The sequence below is a fragment of the Symphalangus syndactylus genome, chromosome 1, assembly GCF_028878055.3.
Source record: "Symphalangus syndactylus isolate Jambi chromosome 1, NHGRI_mSymSyn1-v2.1_pri, whole genome shotgun sequence".
In the NCBI taxonomy this organism is placed as follows: Eukaryota; Metazoa; Chordata; class Mammalia; order Primates; family Hylobatidae; genus Symphalangus; species Symphalangus syndactylus.
This window is the reverse complement of record NC_072423.2, coordinates 35,485,794-35,506,946: the sequence shown is the minus strand read 5'-3', so window position 1 is coordinate 35,506,946 and position 21,153 is coordinate 35,485,794. Positions and strand designations below refer to the sequence as shown.

General features: G+C 36.6%; 1 protein-coding gene across 7 annotated transcripts in view; it reads left to right on the top strand.

Moving 5' to 3' along the window:
- The window catches only part of SMAD4 (SMAD family member 4), a 55,891-nt gene extending 39,511 nt beyond the window's left edge, over window positions 1-16,380 (top strand). For 5 of the 7 annotated variants that reach the window (XM_063639972.1, XM_055298884.2, XM_055298876.2 and 2 more), the window contains 4 exons: window positions 2,141-2,324; window positions 3,728-3,896; window positions 13,227-13,365; window positions 14,847-16,380. In XM_063639972.1, the coding sequence (XP_063496042.1) occupies window positions 2,141-2,324; window positions 3,728-3,896; window positions 13,227-13,365; window positions 14,847-15,058 (704 nt within the window). In that variant the 3' untranslated portion in view covers window positions 15,059-16,380. Of the gene's footprint in view, window positions 1-2,140; window positions 2,325-3,727; window positions 3,897-13,226; window positions 13,366-13,842; window positions 14,011-14,846 lie in introns of those variants that run through there. The other 2 variants (XR_008661044.2, XM_055298897.2) reach the window with 2 other exon arrangements.
- The last annotated feature ends 4,773 nt before the right edge of the window (window positions 16,381-21,153 follow it).

Below are 21,153 nucleotides of genomic sequence, written 5' to 3'. Positions count from 1 at the left end.
TGGGTAATTGTTGTCTTAGACAATCTCTGTACTTTTGGTTTAACCAGTGTACCTATCCGTTGTTTGCTGAAGCTTCTTGTCCATAGCATAATGTGATACCTTCACATTACATTTTCTATAGACAATATTTTTTTTTGTTTTTTAATTTTTGAGATGGGGTCTCACTCTGTGGCCTGGGCTGGAATGCAGTGGCACTCTCATGGCTCACTGCAGCCCTGACTTCCCAGACTTAGGTGATTCTCCCATCTCAGCCTCCTGCGTAGCTGGGACTACAGATGGACACAACCACGCCCAACCAATTTTTCTATTTTTCATAGAGATGCAGTTTCGCCATGTTTCCCAGGCTGGCCTTGAACTCCTGGGCTCAAGTGATCTGCCCATCTTGGCCTCCCAAAGTGCTGGGATTATAGGCATGAGCCACCATGCCGGGCTGAAAATAATTTCATAAATACTTCAAAACTGGCTTTTTAAGAAGACACTCAGTGAAGACACTTAGTGTATCACTGGTTTTTATGTTCTAATCATAATGAAATATATTTAAACAAATATTTATCTTTGTGACGAGTTCATTAGAGTGACATGGCAAAACATTTGAGTTTTTAAGTTTTTGAATTATCCAGTCTTCATGTGGTCTGTTTTGGTAACTCCTCATTGCATTGGAAAGTATTTTATTGCTTGGCAGCATTTTGAAAAGTAATTAGGGTACATAGCTTTTACAAGGTGTTTTCTTTTTAAAAAAATTTTAAGCATCAGTCATACTTCATTTTAGGTTTTTTTTTTCTCATAAGATCTGGGTTTCTTTTTTGTCATTCTAAGTAACTTTGTTGAAAGTAAGATTGTTGAAAGTTTTATTGCTTCAAATTATAGTTTAAAGTTCATATATTGAGATACGGATAAATCTTTGTTTTAAGTATGTCGAGCCCATTTCCACCCTAGGGTCTTTGCTTTTGCTTCCTCTCTGAAATCTGTTCAGTGTTCACATAGATAAAAGGTTATTCAGGTCTCATCTTTTCAGATGGGATGTCCCCTACCATCCAGTCTGAAGTGTTCTTCCCAATCATCTGCTGTTCCATGCCCTGTTTTATTTTCTTCACAGTGTTCATTGTTATCTGAGTTATTTTGTTTGTTTGCTTATTTGTCTGCCCCTGCACCTCTGTGAGAACAGGGACTGTAGCTGTTTTGTTTCCTACTGTGTATGCAGTGCCCAGAAAGATCCCTAGATACTCTGCAGATATCTGTTAAATGAGTTAAAACAGGAAAGCCAAATAATTTTTATGTATTTGGGCTTGTTTTAATAATTGTTGTGTACAAATAAAAATTAGAAGTACTCGATTAGTTGTCTTTGCAAACCAAAGTAGCACCTCTTTTTTCCCAGTGATTTAGAATTATATATTATTGTTCAAATGAATACACTAAATACATCTTCAAAGTTAAAATTGTGGTAGTTAACATGACCTGACTTCACTAAAAATATCTTTTGCTATGGCATAGATGGGACAAATGACCTACCCAAGAGACAGTTGAGAATCTGTGTGTACAACAACTGTGTGATTAGAGTATAATTAACCATAACTCAGGGATGGGATAGCTGACTTGCTTATGCACTTTCTCTCAATTAGGGAATCTATAAAAACATGTCATGAATCGATGTTATTCAAGGACGGTTCCCCGGAATACATCTTAGGGTCAGTGTGTTTTTAAAAAATAAAAGTTGAGACTACATAGAGAATATGTGTAGTCAAATGAAACATGGTAAAATAATTTATTTTAGATTCTGATTATTTCTGTTCTTTAAATTCTCAGTTGACCTCGTCCTTTGAGGTAAGAACCAAATTCCAGATTTTAAAAAATGACTTTTAGAACTTGAGGGTAAGTTGTAATTGGAAATTAAAAAAAAAAAAAACAAATTACTTTAGGGTTTTAAGAACAGTGCTAGGTACTGAGCTAGAAAATAGAAGACATGGAAATTCCTACCTTTTAATGCATTATGTTATTTTAATCCAGTTGTTTTGGGTGCATTACATTTCCCTCTCCCCTCCCTTCACCCTTTCTTTTAGCAAAAACTGTGTTGTGGAGTGCAAGTGAAAGCCTTATATCTTTCTCTCATGGGAGGATGTTCTTTCCCATTTATTTCCTATAGCTCCTGAGTATTGGTGTTCCATTGCTTACTTTGAAATGGATGTTCAGGTAGGAGAGACATTTAAGGTTCCTTCAAGCTGCCCTATTGTTACTGTTGATGGATACGTGGACCCTTCTGGAGGAGATCGCTTTTGTTTGGGTCAACTCTCCAATGTCCACAGGACAGAAGCCATTGAGAGAGCAAGGTATTGATTGTATAGTCAGATAGTTACTTTAAAAATTGAGCATAGTACATTGTCTTTTATTCAAGGTTACGTTTTCCCATGTACATTATATGTGTTCTTAAATATAAATAAAGGAATAAAGGTCATGTTGAAAATTCAGAATTTGTAAGCACTCCATCTTAATTGTCGATGTTTTTGTTGTTTAACATATAATGATAAAAGATAGCCTTTTTTATGTTAGTAGGTTTCTATGTTTCGAATAGTAAGTATACCTTTTGGAATTCAGCTTGAAAATTTTATTTTCTGTGATCATACATTTCTACAAATTACTGAAAGGAAGTAATATTAAATGAGAACATGTTTCTGAAAGTTTTACTTATAATGTTAAAAAAATTGTTAATAAAAGCGAAATGGTTAAGTAAATTATGATAAATTTTTCCTTTTTTTGTATAGTCATTAAAATGTTTAAAAGTTTATATAATGAGGCTGGGTGCGGTGCCTCACACCTATAATCCCAGCACTTTGGGAGGCGGAGTCGGGCAGATCACTTGAGGTCAGGAGTTCGAGACCAGCCTGGCCAACATGGTGAAACCCTATCTCTACAAAAAATTAGCCATATGTGGTGGTGCACACCTGTAATCCCAGCTACTCAGGAGGCTGAGACAGGAGAATTGCTTGAACCCGGGAGGTGGAGGTTGCAGTGAGCTGAGATCGTGCCACTGCACCCCAGCCTGGGCGACAGAGCGAGACTCCGTTTCAAAAAAAAAAAAAAAGTTTATATAATGAAATGGAAATGCTTACAATGAAATATTACAGGAACATACCATTTTAGCTACTGTATGATCTCAGCTTTTTAAGGATGTGTGTGCTAAGGAACATAATCTTGGCTCTATCACTTGCTGTGTGACTTTGGCAAATTACCTAACCTCTAAGCCAGTTCTGGCTAATAGAATTTTCTGTGATGAAGAAAATGATTGATATTTGCACTGTCCAGTTCAGTAACCACTAGCCACATGTAGCTATTGAGCACTTAAATTATAGCTCACATGATTGACTAATTGGATTTCTAATTAGTTTTAATTTAATTTAAATAGTCACATGTGGCTAGTGGCTATCAATTTGGACAGTATGCCTTAGTTTCCTTATCTAAAAAAATGAGAATAATAGTACTCATTGAGTTGTAAGGGTTTAATGAGAATTCATACTACATGCTCCTGACACATAGTAAGTGTTGTAAATATGTGCATCATTATTAGATATGAACAGGAAAAAAAGGAAATATACAAAAATGTTAATAGCTATCTTTTGGTTTTGTATGATCTTTATTTTTAATTTTTCAATATTAAGCATGCTATGCAATCTGAACTAAAATTTAATTTAAAATACTTATCAAGATAAAATGTAATTTCTTTTTTCTTCCTAAGGTTGCACATAGGCAAAGGTGTGCAGTTGGAATGTAAAGGTGAAGGTGATGTTTGGGTCAGGTGCCTTAGCGACCACGCGGTCTTTGTACAGAGTTACTACTTAGACAGAGAAGCTGGGCGTGCACCTGGAGATGCTGTTCATAAGATCTACCCAAGTGCATATATAAAGGTTAGTTACAATTTTATTTGAATATTTTAGACTTGAAACTCTATTTGTTCTCAAAAGAATTGAAATCCGGGTGGAAGGAATGGAAAAATGTTTTATGTATTAAATAATAAGAAATTGTGTTTAAGTATAAAATCACATTTTCTGAGGGCATTTATTGACATTATCAGTAATCTAGTTTTATGATTGCCAATTTGTTACATGTTTTATTTTTTATTTTATTTATTTATTTATTTTTGAGACAGAGTCTTGCTCTCGTTGCCCAGGCTGGAGTGCAGTGGCATGATCTCGGCTCACTGCAACCTGCGCCTCCCGGGTTCAAGCAATTCTCATGCCTCAGCCTCCCAAGTAGCTGGAATTACAGGCACATGCTACTGTGCCTGGCAATTTTTTGTATTTTTAGTAGAGACAGGGTTTCACCATGTTGGCCAGGCTGGTCTCGAACTCCTGACCTTAAGTGATCCGCCCAACTTGGCCTCCCAAAGTGCTGGGATTACAGGTCTGAGCCACTGCGCCAGGCCTGTTACATGTTTTAGAGTAATACAAAGGCTCTTGAAAATAGTGAAGCCTCCAAAGTTGTATTCCTGTAACTTGAAATTTGTAAGAATCAGACTCTGGACTTTCATCTTAGCCAATCTTCAGGATTTTATGGAAGGGAATTCTAAAATTAATAGCTTTTCAAATTAAGAACCTGATAAGCCTGAAATATTTTTCACTAGTTATATATTCAACCTATTTGAATTTTACTTTGTAATATAACCTGTTTTTGAAAGAGAAAGATAGTTGTAATTAGATAGCCTAAATATATTTTTAATTTTGCATCATCCTCAACATTTTCATTGTCAGTGATTGTAAATTGGTGGAATTAACTGTATCTCATAACTTATTACCAGGAAGTTGCTTAGGATAAAAATAATGTAGCCCCATAGCATCTATAAAAATGGAATTGCCTGATTGCCTTACAACAGCAAACCCAGTTTCTCATTTCCAGTTACAGTTCAGTTAAAGAATATTGGAATTTTTTTATATGACACTTTAAAACATACCAAGTATAGAGAAAACAACCGCATGTACACGTCATCCAGCTGCCACAATTATCAGCACTTTACCAATCTTTAATGTGTTTCTCCCCCAACTTTTTTTTCCTGGAGTCGTTGAAAGCCAATTCCAAACAGCATAGTCACTCATAAAATATTTCTGTGTGAGTAACTCATAAAATACTCCTGTGTAACTCTCAAGTCTATACAGACTTCTGAAAAACATAATCGCAGTGCTATTTATTACACTTAATAAATTAGCATCAGTTCCCTGTTAAAATTTTCAACAATAGAGCATCAGTTATACTTTTAGTCTGTTAGAACAATAGAATAAAACAATAAAGTATTATATTTATTGATAGGATATCCATGTGTATAGAAAAGTTAGTTATTAAACAATACATAAGGCCTGATTTAGTGGCTCATGCCTATAATCTTAGCACTTTTGGATGTCAAGGTTGGAGGATTGCTTGAGGCCGGGAATTCAAGACCAACGTGAGCCACGTTGATACTCCCCATCTCTACAAAAAAATTAAAAAATTAGCTGGGTGTGGTGGAGCATGCCTGTAGTTTTAGCTACTTGGGAGGCTGAGATGGGAGCATTGCTTGAGCCCAGGAGTTCAAGGCTGCGGAGAGCCATGATCATGCCACTGTGCTCCAGACTAGGTAATAGAGTGAGACCCTTTCTCAAAAATAAGTAAATAAATACACAACACATAGACTATGATCCCATTTTTGTTAAATGATATCATGATATTTGTATTTGTTTATATGTACCCATAAGTCTAGAGTGGTATGTATAATGGAATTGTCTCTGTGAGGTGGAAATTATTTGTATTTTGCAGTTTTTTTCCACAAGTAATTTTTGTATTGGTTATTTATGCTTTATTATTATTATTTTTGAGACAGAGTCTTGCTCTGTCACCCTGGCTAGAGTACATTGGTGCCATCTTGGCTCACTGCAACCTCTGCTTCCAGGGTTTAAGTGATTCTCATGCCTTAGCCTCTCTGGTAGCTGGGATTACAGGTGTGCACCACCACGGCTAGCTAATTTTTGTATTTAGTAGAGATGGGGTTTCACCATGTTGGCCAGGCTGGTCTCGAACTCCTGACCTCAAGTGATCAGCCCAACTTGGCTCCCAAAGTGCGAGGATTGCAGGTATGAGCCACTACACCTGGCCTTTTGTTATTATTTTTTAATGGCTTTGGATTTCGTTATGTGTTTTGTAGTCCATTTTGTATTGGCCAAGTTTGTTTTGAGAATTCACTCGTTTTATTTTCTATTTTTTCTTCTTTTCATTGCTTCACCCTATGTGGCAATTTTGCCTTACCCTGGCATCTGGGATTCACATCTCAGAACCAAATCTTATAAATGTAGGAAGTAGGGGGACTTTATCTCCTGAGGAAATTGAGTTCCATTCTGTAGGTATGCTTGGGGCCTAATTCCTGATTGCCTAGATTTCTCTGAAACTTTTCCCTGCCATGGGCAAATATTTTATTCCTAGGTGTACTTCTGAGTTGGCTGTATTTTACCAGCACTTGATTTATGGGCAGGTGCCCAGTTGTAGCCCCCAGAGAGTTTGGCTGTTGTCTCTCTCCATATTATTCCAAGAAGTCAAATTCCTGTCCCCTACCCTTTGTTTATGGTCTTTGTATACCCCTAGTACCTCCTATCTTTAGTCTCTGCTTTCCACTGTGGGTTTTATTTATCATCAGTTTGGATGTGTGGATTGTTTCCATATGAATTTCATGATCAGTTTGGAGAGGATGACTATTTTAAATAGTTTTTCTGTTATTTGTATGTGGTTGGAGCAGAGAGAGAAGGTGATTATGTATACCCACTTACCCATCTTGACTGAGAAGTCTCTTGTGTTATTTATGTAATTTAAAGTGACTGGATAGAGAACTATGGTGTTGAATATATACTGTGTGCCAGATAGTATTTATAAACTTAATCAGATATGGAGTAGTATTTAAAACAATTGAGCTTAAATAATGTGGAGTCGTGCAAGTGTAATTTCTTGGATGTCAAATAAATATATTGTGACTTATTTATATTTTGGTACAGATGGCCTTTGAAAAGCCCCCAAGGTGTGAGACAAGTCATCACTTGATAAACCACTGTCTTGGACAGATCTTAATAGTGATCTCATACTTTTACCATGAACAGCAGATAAATATCTTGTTGGACAAGATATTTGGAGTTAAAAAAAAAACTCATTTGGTTATATTAACTAAGATTTTAAAATAATTATTTCTGTTTACCAACTATATTACTGTTCTTCAGAAGAGTCTTACTAGTCAGAAAGAGACAGTTACAAGTACAGCCCCCATCCACAATTTCACTTTCCATGGCTTCAGGTATCCATAGTCAACCACAGTCCAAAAATATTAAATGAAAAATTCCAGAAACAATTCATAAGTTTTAAAATGTGCACTGTTCTGAGTAGATGATGAAATCTCACTCCATTCTGCTTGGGATGTAAAACCTTTTGCCCAGCATATCCATGCTGCCTACACTACCCACCTGTTAGTCACTGAGTAGCGACCTCAGTTTTCAGATTGACTGTCATGGTCTCACAGTGCTTGTCATCCAGTAACCTTTATTTAGTTCATAATGGTCTCATAGTGCAAGGGTAATGATGCTGGGATATTGTTAACATTGTTCTGTTTTATTATTACCTGTTGTTGTTAATCTCTTACTATGCCTAATTTGTAAGTTAAACTTCATTATGAGGTATGTATGTATAGGAAAAAAACATAGTATATTGCACAGTACTATCTAAAGTTTCATGCATCCACTGGAAGTCTTGGAACATATCCCCCATGGATAAGGGAGGAATACTGTATACCTTAAAATTTAACCATTGGCATTTTCTTCATTCGTTTTTTGGGTAGCAGTAACGAAGGGATTTGTAAGTTATCAGATTTTCGCGGGAGATGATATTATTGGGGTAAATTGTATGTAGATAACATGCACGCCTGGAAGGAGTGCCCACACTTTGAGTACACAAACATGCACTCATGCACATACACACACACACACACACACACACACACATATTCCCGTTTTTAATTAAAATGAGGAAAACAGACTTGGAGAGCAATAATTTCATTTTATAAGCCAAGAAGCTAGGACTAAATTGTGGTTTTTTTCCCCTTCTAAATTGACTTTTTTTCCTGCTTCTCTCATGACATAGTAGTCATTTTATACTTATGAAAATCTGATGTAATGAAATGACATTTTACAAGCTTTAAATGAAGCAAATGTTTGAATTCTCTTTAAGTGGCCTTGTTCTTTTGCTTTCAAAAGTAAAATCTGTTTTGTTTTGTGTTATTTAGCACTGGGCGTTTCGAGTTTTTAATAGCTTTATGAGATTTTGAGAGAGAATTCACATGACATACAAGTCACCCATTTAAATTGTACAATTCAATGATTGTTGGTATATTCACAACATTGTGCAGTGATTACTACTCTCAATTTTGGAGCATTTTCATGACTGTGGAAAAAAAACTCCATATACCCTTTTAACTATCACCCCCAAATCTCCATTCCCATTAGCTCTAGACAACCACCATTCTACTGTCTCTGTCTCTGTAGATTGCCTATTCGGGGCATTTTATATAGAAGAGAATTATGTAATGTAGTCTTCTATGACTTGCTTCTTTTCACTAAGCATAATGTTTCAAGCTTCATCCATGCAGCACATATCAATACTTCACTCCTTTTTATGGCTGAATAGTGCTCCACACACATTTTGTTCATCAGTTTATTCGTTGATGGACTTGATTTCCACTTTTTGGCTATATTATGAAGGATACTGCCATGAACATTTGTGTATAAGTATTTCTGTGTTTTCATTTCTCCTGGGTACATACCTAAGAGTGGGATTGCTGGGTTGTAAGATAACTCTATGTAAACTTTTTGAGAAACTGATAGACTGTTTTACAAAATGGCTTCACCACTTTACATTCTCACTAGCAGGGTGCGAGAGTTCCAGTTTCTCTACATTCTCATCAGTACTTGTTATCTCTTTTAGCCATTGTAGTAGGTGTGAAGTATAATCTTATTATGGTAGTTTTGATTTGCAAACTTTCTCTGTTAATACTGAGTTGGGTTTGTTTTTGAACACATTTATTTTAGAGGAAAGGGCAGCAGATGTTTCTAAACCACTGGTGGCTAGGTCAGAGGGTATTATGAACCTCATTTAAATTTATTCCCAGTTACCACTCATTGTGATTCCCTAAGTCAGGTAGAACTTAGAATGTCCTTAGCACAATCTTATTTATGTTCAGGTGCGTTTTTCATTCTGGATTACTGTTTCCTAATGTTAATTTAAGATTATATAGTATTGCATTTAAGCCTTGTCAAAGGAAAATGGCAAAATTTGACTCCTGGTTGTAAAAGACAATATCCTAAAGATGTTGACAGTGATCTTTATGAGACACGCATACGGGTTTGTAATAAATTTAGAAAACATGGTTAAATAAAGCAGAAATTAGCTCAGGAGTGGTGGTCAGAAATGTTTTTTGGATCTGAGCCAAAAAGAATATTTCAAGCCTTTGATTACTTTGAATTGCCTTTGTCAACAATTTAGTCAAATTATGAAAGGAAGACAGTAGCATTTCAATAATAGCTTTAATTTTTATCATCCAGTGTAACAAATGGAATCTGTTATAGTATCAGTTATCAATGGATTAGTTACAGTGTGAAGTCAGGAGGCAACGCAGGTTTTAGTTATTAGTGAACCAAACTGAATAATTTTAGGTCTTCTGATTTGAGTGCTATAATTAACGTAAATAATCTGTGGAAGGGAGGTTTGCTGAGGTGCCCAACAAATCATTTTTACTACATCTGCAGATGTAAGTCATAAAGTTTAATCCATGTGGGTAACCTGTAATATGTGCTGCTGATGTTAGCATAGATTCAGGCTGAAACAATCCTAATTGTAGTTATTTACAACACATTGGAGAGAGCCTATGTGTGACATATTACTTGGTTATTTTTTTAAATGACTCATGGTGGGGTGGGGGAGTGTTAATGTTAAAGGCATACTTGAATCTTGGAGATTATAATTAAGTTTTATTCCCTACTCCCAGATAACATTATATATACACACCATACTTGGTTAGTGATGGTTAAAAAAAAAAGTGGTTGTAGAGACCTAAATGTAAAACGCAAAACTATAAAACTTCTAGAAGATAATATAAGAGAAAAAGTGAGAACTTTTTTTTTGAGACGGAGTCTTGCTCTGTTGCCCAGGCTGGAGTGCAGTGGCGCCATCTTGGCTCACTGCAACCCCCGCCTCCTGGGTTTAAGGGATTCTCCTGTTTCAGCCTCCCAAGTATCTGGTATTACAAGCTTGCGCCACCGTGCCTGGCTAATTTTTGCATTTTTAGTAGAGACAGGGTTTCACCATGTTGTCCAGGCTGGTCAGGAACTCCTGACCTCAAGTGATCTGCCTGCCTTGGCCTCCCAAAATGCTGGGATTACAGGTGAGAGCCACTGTGCCTGGCCAAGAGAAAAAGGGAGAACTTTTAAGATACAACATCAAAGGCATGATCCATGAAGGAAAGAATTGATAGGCCTGACTTCATTGAAATGAAACGCTTCTGCTCTGTGAAAGACAGGGTCAGAGAATGAGAAGACAAGCCACAGACTGGGTGAAAATATTTGCAAAAGACATCTAGTAAGGGACTGTTATCCAAAATTACAAAGAACTCTTAAAACTCAACAATAAAATAAACAATGCAGTTAAAAAATGGGCAGAATAGACTGGGCATAGTGATTGACTCCTATAATCGCAGCACTTTGGGAGGTCAAGGTGGGAGGATTGCTTGAGCCCAGGAGTTCAGGATCAGCCTGGGCAACAGCAAGACCTCATCTCTACCAAAAAAAAAAAAAAATTAGCCAGGCATGGTGGCATGTGCCTGTAGTCCCGGCTAGTTGGGGGGCTGATGTAGGAGGGCCATTGAGCCCAGGTGTTCAAGACCAGCTTGGGCAACATAGCAAGACCCCATCTTAACAACAACAACAAAAAAAGGCAAAAGACGTGAACAAACACCTCACCAAAGAAGATACACATATGGCAAACAAGCATATGAAAAGGGGTTCAGCATCGTAAATATGTACAAACCCATAGAATGTACAACACCAAGAGTGAACCCTTAACGTAAACTGGGTTTTGGGTGATAATGATGTGTCTGTAAATTTATTGATTGTAACAATTGTGTCACTGTAGTGGGGATGTTGATAGTGGGGGAAGGTTGTGTGTGGGGACAGGGACTCTGTACTTTCTGCTTAATTGCGCTGTGAACCTAAAACTGCTCTAAAAAGTAACATTAATTTACTTCTTTAAAAAAGTGGTTGTAGAGCTATTTACCTTTTCAAATGTTTGAGTCCCTGCTTTGTTCTGTACTGGGTAATGCCTTCCAAATGTCATAGCCTGGAAGTTCTGAAACGAATGGACTGTGAGAAATTTGAGGAAGTAGTGGTTTCACTTCTGGGTGTTGTGGGATTTCTGATTTCTAGAACCTGACTTTGTCATGCTTTCTTTTAAATTTAAATTTTTTTGTGGAGATGGGGTTTTAGCTGGTCTTGAACTCCTGGGCTCAAGTGATCCTCCCACCTGAGCCTCCCAAAGTGCTGGGATTACAGGCATCTGCCACCATGCCTCTGTCATTGCTTTCTTTGCTAAAGTATTTTAGGACCTAATAGTCCAGGACATACATACATGTATGTTGGACAAATTCATATCTCTTCAAAGAATAGGGTAGTCTAAGTGTTGTCCTTCATTGGTGCTAATTGGGAAAGGTTTTTTGAGGAAATGGATACTGAGTAGAGAAATAGGAGTAAGTAGGAGTGCAATTTGTTATTTGGAGAGAGTATATTATTGTATGTTTTTGTGGTTCATGTAAATACCATGGTTGAAGATGATCAGAATTTTTTCAAGCATCTGAAAATTATGGTTTAAGTTCTAAAACTGTTGTTCATCAACTAATAAATTACGCATTCTCAGAATTCTCTTATTTTCAAGATTAATTATGCTTGCGTGTGTTGGGCCCCTTATGTACATAATGGGACTTTAAAAAATATTCATGTCCTTTTAGAATAGGGAGTATAGCCACATGGTTCAGAAATTAAAGTGATTTAAAAACAGTGGACATTGAGCAGCCTTGCTTCAGAACCTGTCCTTGTTCTCCTTTCCTGCAAATTCTTTTTGTGTAATCTTCCAATGCTTTTTAAAAATGCAAATAAGCAAATATTTTAGGAAGATTTTTTTCCCCAGAAAAAAAGGTAATGTGTGATTTATTATCTGTAATTTGTTGCATATTAAAAGAACATTCCAGTACTTTCATAAATATAAGGGTAGATATGGCAGCCCCTTCCTTACTATGCCAGTTCTTCACTTGGTTGATAAAAGTAAAATTATTAACTCCCTAACTCATCCTGAAAGATAAATGACTACAGGGGAGGCTAAAAACAAAATAAGTAACTGTATACTATGCCAAGTTTGCAACAACCTCATGAAAGTATATACACTTAGCATTCCCATTTTATAGATAAAAGAAACTCAACCCGTGTAATGAGCAGATATCAGTGATGGGATTTAAAACTGGCCTTTTTTTTCCTTAAAAATTATGAACATTTACAAAGAAATGTAGAGAGAAACTAATGAAATCCCATACACCCATCACACGGATTAAGTAGTTACAATTTTATATTTGTTTGATCTAGTCTTTTGTTGTTGTTGTTTCTTCTCAAGTATTTTAAAACAAGTCCTGGATATTATTTTGCTTCTATTTGCTAAAGTATGCGTCTCTGAAAAATGTTGATCTCTTATATAGCGACAGTGCCATTTTGTTAAACTCCTCCAAATAAGCAAGAATGGTAAGACAAAAAGTTGGCCAGGCGACCAAAGCTATCAACTCCAGCCTAAGGAAAATTCAGCAATTTGGTTATGAAAGGAGGAGGGGGACTTCTTAATTGTACATTTTACACAGATTTTCATAAGGACAGTAACAGCTGACCCACATCAAACTAGATAAAAGATACAGAGGCGTGTGGCAGCCAAAGCCATCATGATGTTGACATGATCTTCTTGGTGAGCTCCAAGCCACCTTTCCTAACTAGTTTTAGACCAATCACAATGTACATAAAAGTTTACATGTTTTAATTAATTATTTTCATGTGAGAAGTATAATGAAACTGAGTTTTAAATAAGTCAGGCATTGGTTTTTGATGTATGGAATTTTTCTTTATGGACTCATAATATGAAATGTTTTTTCTTAAAAGGTCTTTGATTTGCGTCAGTGTCATCGACAGATGCAGCAACAGGCGGCCACTGCACAAGCTGCAGCAGCTGCCCAGGCAGCAGCCGTGGCAGGAAATATCCCTGGCCCGGGATCAGTAGGTGGAATAGCTCCAGCTATCAGTAAGTATGCTTTTGATTTTTTTTTAAAGGTATAATAGTTGATATTTTTATCTTGATTTACTCAGTTGATTAGTTTCTTTGAGCAATAATAGAAATTAAAGTTCTTTTTTCCTGGGATGATAACATTTTTGAATTGGTAAAATCTGTTCTTCTGTAATAGTTGCTTTTTGCCTGTGACCCTGTTTGCATTCTTTTTGTATCAAAAATGGAGTATGGGATAAAGGAGAAAGGGGATGATTATTACATTATACTGTTCCATCTCCTCCTTTTTTGTTGATGCTTATTATAATCCCTGCCTCACCAGCCTGGGTGGGTTGTAATCACTGAAGTGCTTGGCTTTATTCTAGTAAGGAAAGCATATTTCAATTTCAGAATTGGACACTTTTCCAATTTTTTTTTTAAAGTATGCTAAACATGGAGCGAAAACGCAAGTGAGGGTGGTATTTTGATAACTTGTAGACTTTTTTTTAATTTTAGGGTAAAATTGAACTGTGTGCCAGGTTTCACACTGATGGGGAATTTTTTACTGCAGAGTTAAACTCCTGACTATAGACTTTTATGATGGAAACACGTGGCACCCATCTTCCACGTCTGAAGGCATAACTAGTGATTCATTCAACCCCTGTTCTTAACCTCTTCAGTGTGGTAAGCAAATCACACTGGCTAAGAAAACTGCAGTGGCCCTGCAGGTTTCTCTACAGTACATGCAAATTCCTCCCATTAGTTTCATTGTAATATTGATGAATGCAGATGGACTATATGACTGTATGTTCTGACTGGAAAATTAGATGCAGTCTCCATTGTGACTTATGTTCAGGAGTTTACAATTTAGAGGTAGATTAGGCATATTCATTGAGAGAATTTGATTTTTTAAAATTTGGGGATCTAAACCATTGATTTGCTGGTTTCAGTGTTATAAACATGCTTTTACTGAAGAATCCAGAACTATTATTAAATTTCCTATTCTCATCAGTTGCCACCACTGAGTAATAGTGTATTACTCTGTTACACTTTGAAATTGAGAGAGAGACTTCATCTTGGTCATCTAAGAGGTCTTAGTGGAACTAAGAGTATTAACTGCTTCATTATTAGTTATGTCTTATTCTGAACTAGGCTGTTTAGACAGTAATGTTTTTAGAAGCAACCTGTGGACATTCACTACCTCTTAAAAACAAGTTGTTTCTTATCCCTTCACCTCCACTTCTAAAGAGAAAAATAGGTGAGGTGTTGGTGGATTGTGGTGATTTACTTCATAATTGGTTGTAGCTAGAAGACACGTGGAATGTAAAGTTCCTTAACCAAAAGTGTTCAGCTTGTTGATAAAGTTTAGATCTACTATTACTTCTTGGCACTTTAGCAGAGAAGTTATATGCTGAGGAGAATGAAATACAGAAAGCTGGTCACTTGATTAATTTAGAATGTAGGGAGGATGGGAAGAGATCACCCTGTCCCTCTGATGTCTTCCAAATCTTTTCTGTTAGGTCTGTCAGCTGCTGCAGGAATTGGTGTTGATGACCTTCGTCGCTTATGCATACTCAGGATGAGTTTTGTGAAAGGCTGGGGACCGGATTACCCAAGACAGAGCATCAAAGAAACACCTTGCTGGATTGAAATTCACTTACACCGGGCCCTCCAGCTCCTAGACGAAGTACTTCACACCATGCCGATTGCAGACCCACAGCCTTTAGACTGAGGTCTTTTACCTTTGGGGCCCTTAACCTTATCAGGATGGTGGACTACAAAATACAATCCTGTTTATAATCTGAAGATATATTTCACTTTTGTTCTGCTTTATCTTTTCATAAAGGGTTGAAAATGTGTTTGCTGCCTTGCTCCTAGCAGACAGAAACTGGATTAAAACAATTTTTTTTTTCCTGTTCAGAACTTTTCAGGCATGGCTCAGAGCTTGAAGATTAGGAGAAACACATTTTTATTAATTCTTCACCTGTTATGTATGAAGGAATCATTCCAGTGCTAGAAAATTTAGCCCTTTAAAACGTCTTAGAGCCTTTTATCTGCAGAACATCGATATGTATATCATTCTACAGAATAAATCCAGTATTGCTGATTTTAAAGGCAGAGAAGTTCTCAAAGTTAATTCACCTATATTATTTTGTGTACAAGTTGTTATTGTTGAACATACTTCAAAAATAATGTGCCATGTGGGTGAGTTAATTTTACCAAGAGTAACTTTACTCTGTGTTTAAAAAGTAAGTTAATAATGTATTGTAATCTTTCATCCAAAATATTTTTTGCAAGTTATATTAGTGAAGATGATTTCAATTCAGATTGTCTTGCAACTTCAGTTTTATTTTTGCCAAGGCAAAAAACTCTCTCATCTGTGTGTATATTGAGAATCCCTTAAAATTACCAGACAAAAAAAGTCATTTAAAATTACATTTGTTATTCCTAATGGATGACTCTTTATGAAGAAGTATACTTTTCCCCTGTTAAACAGTAGTTGTATTCTTTGTATTTCTAGGCACAAGGTTGGTTGCTAAGAAGCCTATAAGAGGAATTTCCTTTCCTTCATTCATAGGGAAAGGTTTTGTATTTTTTAAAACACTAAAAGCAGTGTCACTCTACGTAATGTCTCACTGTTCTGCAAAGGTGGCAATGCTTAAACTAAATAATGAATAAACTGAATATTTTGGAAACTGCTAAATTCTATGTTAAATACTGTGCAGAATAATGGAAACATTACAGTTCATAATAGGTAGTTTGGATATTTTTGTACTTGATTTGATGTGACTTTTTTTGGTATAATGTTTAAATCATGTATGTTATGATATTGTTTAAAATTCAGTTTTTGTATCTTGGGGCAAGACTGCAAACTTTTTTATATCTTTTGGTTATTCTAAGTCCTTTGACATCAATGATCATATCAATTGGCAGTGACTTTGTATAGAGAATTTAAGTAGAAAAGTTGCAGATGTATTGACTGTACCACAGACACAATATGTATGCTTTTTACCTAGCTGGTAGCATAAATAAAACTGAATCTCAACATACAAAGTTGAATTCTAGGTTTGATTTTTAAGATTTTTTTTTTCTTTTGCACTTTTGAGTCCAATCTCAGTGGTGAGGTACCTTCTACTAAATGACAGGCAACAGCCAGTTCTATTGGGCAGCTTTGTTTTTTTTCCTCACACTCTACCAGGACTTCCCCATGGACATTGTGTATCATGTGTAGAGTTGGTTTTTTTTGAATTTTTATTTTACTATAGCAGAAATAGGCCTGATTGTCCACAAGATGATAAATAGATTGTCTACAGGATAAACAGTATGAAATAAAATCAAGGATTATCTTTCAGATGCTTTTACTTTTGCCTGGAGGACTTTTAGCTATAGAAACACTTGTGTGTTGATAGTCCTCCTTATATTGCCTGGAATGAACACAGCTTCTACTGCCTTGCTCAGAAGGTCTTTTAAATAGACCGTCCTAGAAACCACTGAGTTTGCTTATTTCTGTGATTTAAACATAGATCTTGATCCAAGCTATATGACTTTTGTCTTTAAATAGCTTATCTACCAACTCATTTGTACTCTTGATTACTTACAGATTCTTTCAGTAAAAACCTAACTTCTGTAAAAGTTTGGTGATTTAAGTTTTATTGGCAGTTTTATAAAAAGACATCTTCTCTAGAAAGTGCTAACTTTAGGTCCATTTAACTGTGAATGAGGAATAGGAGTGAGTTTTAGAATAACAGATTTTTAAAAATCCAGATGATTTGATTAAAACCCTAATCATACATTGACATAATTCATTGCTTCTTTTTTTTTTTTTTTGAGATGGAGTCTTGCTATGTTGCCCGGGCAGGAGTGCAGTGGTATGATCTCAGCTCACTGCAACCTCTGCCTCCCGGGTTCAACTGATTCTCCTGCCTCAGCCTCCCTGGTAGCTGGGATTACAGGTGCCCACCACCATGCCTGGCTAATTTTTGTAGTTTTAGTAGAGACGGGGTTTTGCCTGTTGGCCAGGCTGGTCTTGAACTCCTGACCTCAAGTGATCCGCCTACCTTGGCCTCCCAGAGTGCTGGGATTACAGGCGTGAGCCACTGTACCTGGCCTCATTGTTCCCTTTTCTACTTTAAGGAATGTTTTCATGTTTAATCATCTGGGGAAAGTATGTGGAAAATATTTGTTAAGAAGTATCTCTTTGGAGCCAAGCCACCTGTCTTGGTTTCTTTCTACTAAGAGCCATAAAGTATAGAAATACTTCTAGTTGTTAAGTGCTTATATTTGTACCTAGATTTAGTCACATGCTTTTGAGAAAACATCTAGTATGTTATGATCAGCTATTCCTGAGAACTTGGTTGTTAATCTATATTTCTATTTCTTAGTGGTAGTCATCTTTGATGAATAAGACTAAAGATTCTCACAGGTTTAAAATTTTATGCCTACTTTAAGGGTAAAATTATGAGGTTATGGTTCTGGGTGGGTTTTCTCTAGCTAATTCGTATCTCAAAGACTCTCAAAATGTTGAATTTCAGTGCAAGCTAAATGAGAGATGAGCCGTGTACACCCACCGTAAGACCTCATTCCATGTTTGTCCAGTGCCTTTCAGTGCATTATCAAAGGGAATCCTTCATGGTGTTGCCTTTATTTTCCGGGGAGTAGATCGTGGGATATAGTCTATCTCATTTTTAATAGTTTACCGCCCCTGGTATACAAAGATAATGACAATAAATCACTGCCATATAACCTTGCTTTTTCCAGAAATATGGCTCTTTTGTATTGCTGTAACCACTAAATAGGTTGCCTGTCCTATTCCTCCTGCGAACAGTGCAGATTTACAGGTTGCATGGTCTGGCTTAAGGAGAGCCATACTTAAGACATCCGAGTAAACAACTCATATTAGCTGTGCTGCATTTCAGACTTAAAATCCATTTTTGTGGGGCAGGGTGTGGTGTGTAAAGGGGGGTGTTTGTAATACAAGTTTTGAAGGCAAAATAAAATGTCCTGTCTCCCAGATGATATACATCTTATTATTTTTAAAGTTTATTGCTAATTGTAGGAAGGTGAGTTGCAGGTATCTTTGACTGTGGTCATCTGAGGAAGGAAAATTTTACATTTTGCTATAATGCTCCTTAAGTGTCTATGGAGGTTAAAGAATAAAATGGTCAAGAAATGTTTCTGTGCCTGGTTCGATGGTAACTGGTTAATAGTTACTCACTATTTTTTGCAGAGTCACATTAGTTCACACCCTTTCTGAGAGCCTTTTGGGAGAAGCAGGTTTATTCTCAGTGGAACAGAGTTCTTTTTGTTGATAATTTCTAGTTTGCTCCCTTCATTATTGCCAACTTTATTGGCATTTTATTTAATGATAGCAGATTGGGAAAATGGTAAATTTAGGTTACGGAGGTAAATGAGTATATGAAAGCAATTACCTCTAAAGCCAGTTAACAATTATTTTGTAGGTGGGGTACACTCAGCTTAAAGTAATGCATTTTTTTTTTTCCGTAAAGGCAGAATCCATCTTGTTGCAGATAGCTATCTAAATAATCTTATATTTTCTTTTGCAAAGACTATAGAGAATAGGCTGTGACAATCTTGTGCAAGCCTTTCCATTTTTTTCCCTGATAACTAAGTAATTTCTTTGAACATACCAGGAAGTACGTAAAAAGTCCATGGCTTTATTCATCCACAAAGCGGCATCCTAGGACCAGCCTTATCCCTAGCAGTTGTCCCAATGCTGCTAGGTTGCTTATCTTGTTTATCTGGAATCACCATGGAATGAAATTTTCCACATCATCCAGAATTGCCTTATTTAAGCAGTAAAACGTTTTAATTTTTAGCCTTTTTTTGGTGGAGTTATTTAATACGTATATCAGAGGATATACTAGATGGTAACATTTCTTTTTGTGCTTGGCTATCTTTGTGGACTTCAGGGGCTTCTAAAACAGGCAGGACTGTGTTGCCTTTACTAAATGGCCTCAGACAGCTATGGTTTTGAATTTTTAGTTTTTTTTTTTAACCCGCTTCTCGCTTCCTGGTCTCTTCCCTCTCTGACAGCTACCATTCATATGTGAGTGTTAGTGTTCTCCTTTTAGCATTTTCTTCTTCTCTTTCTGATTCTTCATTTCTGACTGCTTAGGCAAGGAAACCAGATAACCAAACTTACTAGAACGTTCTTTAAAACACAAGTACAAACTCTGGGACAGGACCCAAGACACTTTCCTGTGAAGTGCTGAAAAAGACCTCATTGCATTGGCATTTGATATCAGTTTGATGTAGCTTAGAGTGCTTCCTGATTCCTGCTGAGTTTCAGGTAGTTGAGATAGAGAGAAGTGAGTCATATTCCTATTTTCTCCCTTAGAATAATATTTTGAAAGGTTTCATTGCTTCCACTTGAATGCTGCTCTTACAAAAACTGGGGTTACAGGGGTTACTAAATTAGCATCAGTAGCCAGAGGCAATACCATTGCCTGGAGGACACCAGCAAACAACACACAACAAAACAAACCTTGGGAAACTAAGGCCATTTGTTTTGTTTTGGTGTTCCCTTAGAAGCCCTGCCTTCTGGCCTTACTCCTGTACAGATATTTTTGACCTATAGGTGCCTTTATGAGAATTGAGGGTCTGACATCCTGCCCCAAGGAGTAGCTAAAGTAATTGCTAGTGTTTTCAGGGATTTTAACATCAGACTTGAATGAATGAATGAAACTTTTTGTCCTTTTTTTTTTTTTTTTTTTTTTTTTTTTTTTTTTTTTTAATGTAGTAAGGACTAAGGAAAACCTTTGGTGAAGACAATCATTTCTCTCTGTTGATGTGATACTTTTCACACCGTTTATTTAAATGCTTTCTCAATAGGTCCAGAGCCAGTGTTCTTGTTCAACCTGAAAGTAATGGCTCTGGGTTGGGCCAGACAGTTGCACTCTCTAGTTTGCCCTCTGCCACGAATTTGATGTGTGACCTTTGGGCAAGTAATTTATCTTCTCTGGGCCTTAGTTGCCTCATCTGTAAAATGAGGGAGTTGGAGTAGATTAATTATTCCAGCTTTGAAATTCTAAGTGACCTTGGCTACCTTGCAGCAGTTTTGGATTTCTTCCTTATCTTTGTTCTGCTGTTTGAGGGGGCTTTTTACTTATTTCCATGTTATTCAAAGGAGACTAGGCTTGATATTTTATTACTGTTCTTTTATGGACAAAAGGTTACATAGTATGCCCTTAAGACTTAATTTTAACCAAAGGCCTAGCACTACCTTAGGGGCTGCAGTAAACACTGAAACACACACATACACACACACACACACACACACACACACACACCCCTGAGAGGGAAAACTAGGGGCTGCAATAAACACTGAAACACATACACACACACACACACACACACCCCTGAGAGGGAAACACACACACACACACACACACACACACACACTCCTGAGAGGGAAAAGCCTTCATTTTTTCTGGTCAGAGTTTATTAAGGCTTTCGAGTCATGACATTCTAGCTTTTGAGTTGGTGTGTGTGATACCACCCTCCTAAGTGGTGTGTGCTTGTAATTTTTTTTTTTTCAGTGAAAATGGATTGAAAACCTGTTGTTAATGCCTAGTGATATTATGCTCTAAACAAGGAAATTCACCTGAACCGCGTCAATTAAACTGGTTTATATGACTCAAGAAAACAATACCAGTAGATGATTATTAACTTTATTCTTGGCTCTTTTTAGGTCCATTTTGATTAGGTGACTTTTGGCTGGATCATTCAGAGCTCTCTTTTAGCCTACCCTTGGATGAGTACAATTAATGAACTTCATATTTTCAAGGGCCTGGGAGCCTTCCTTGG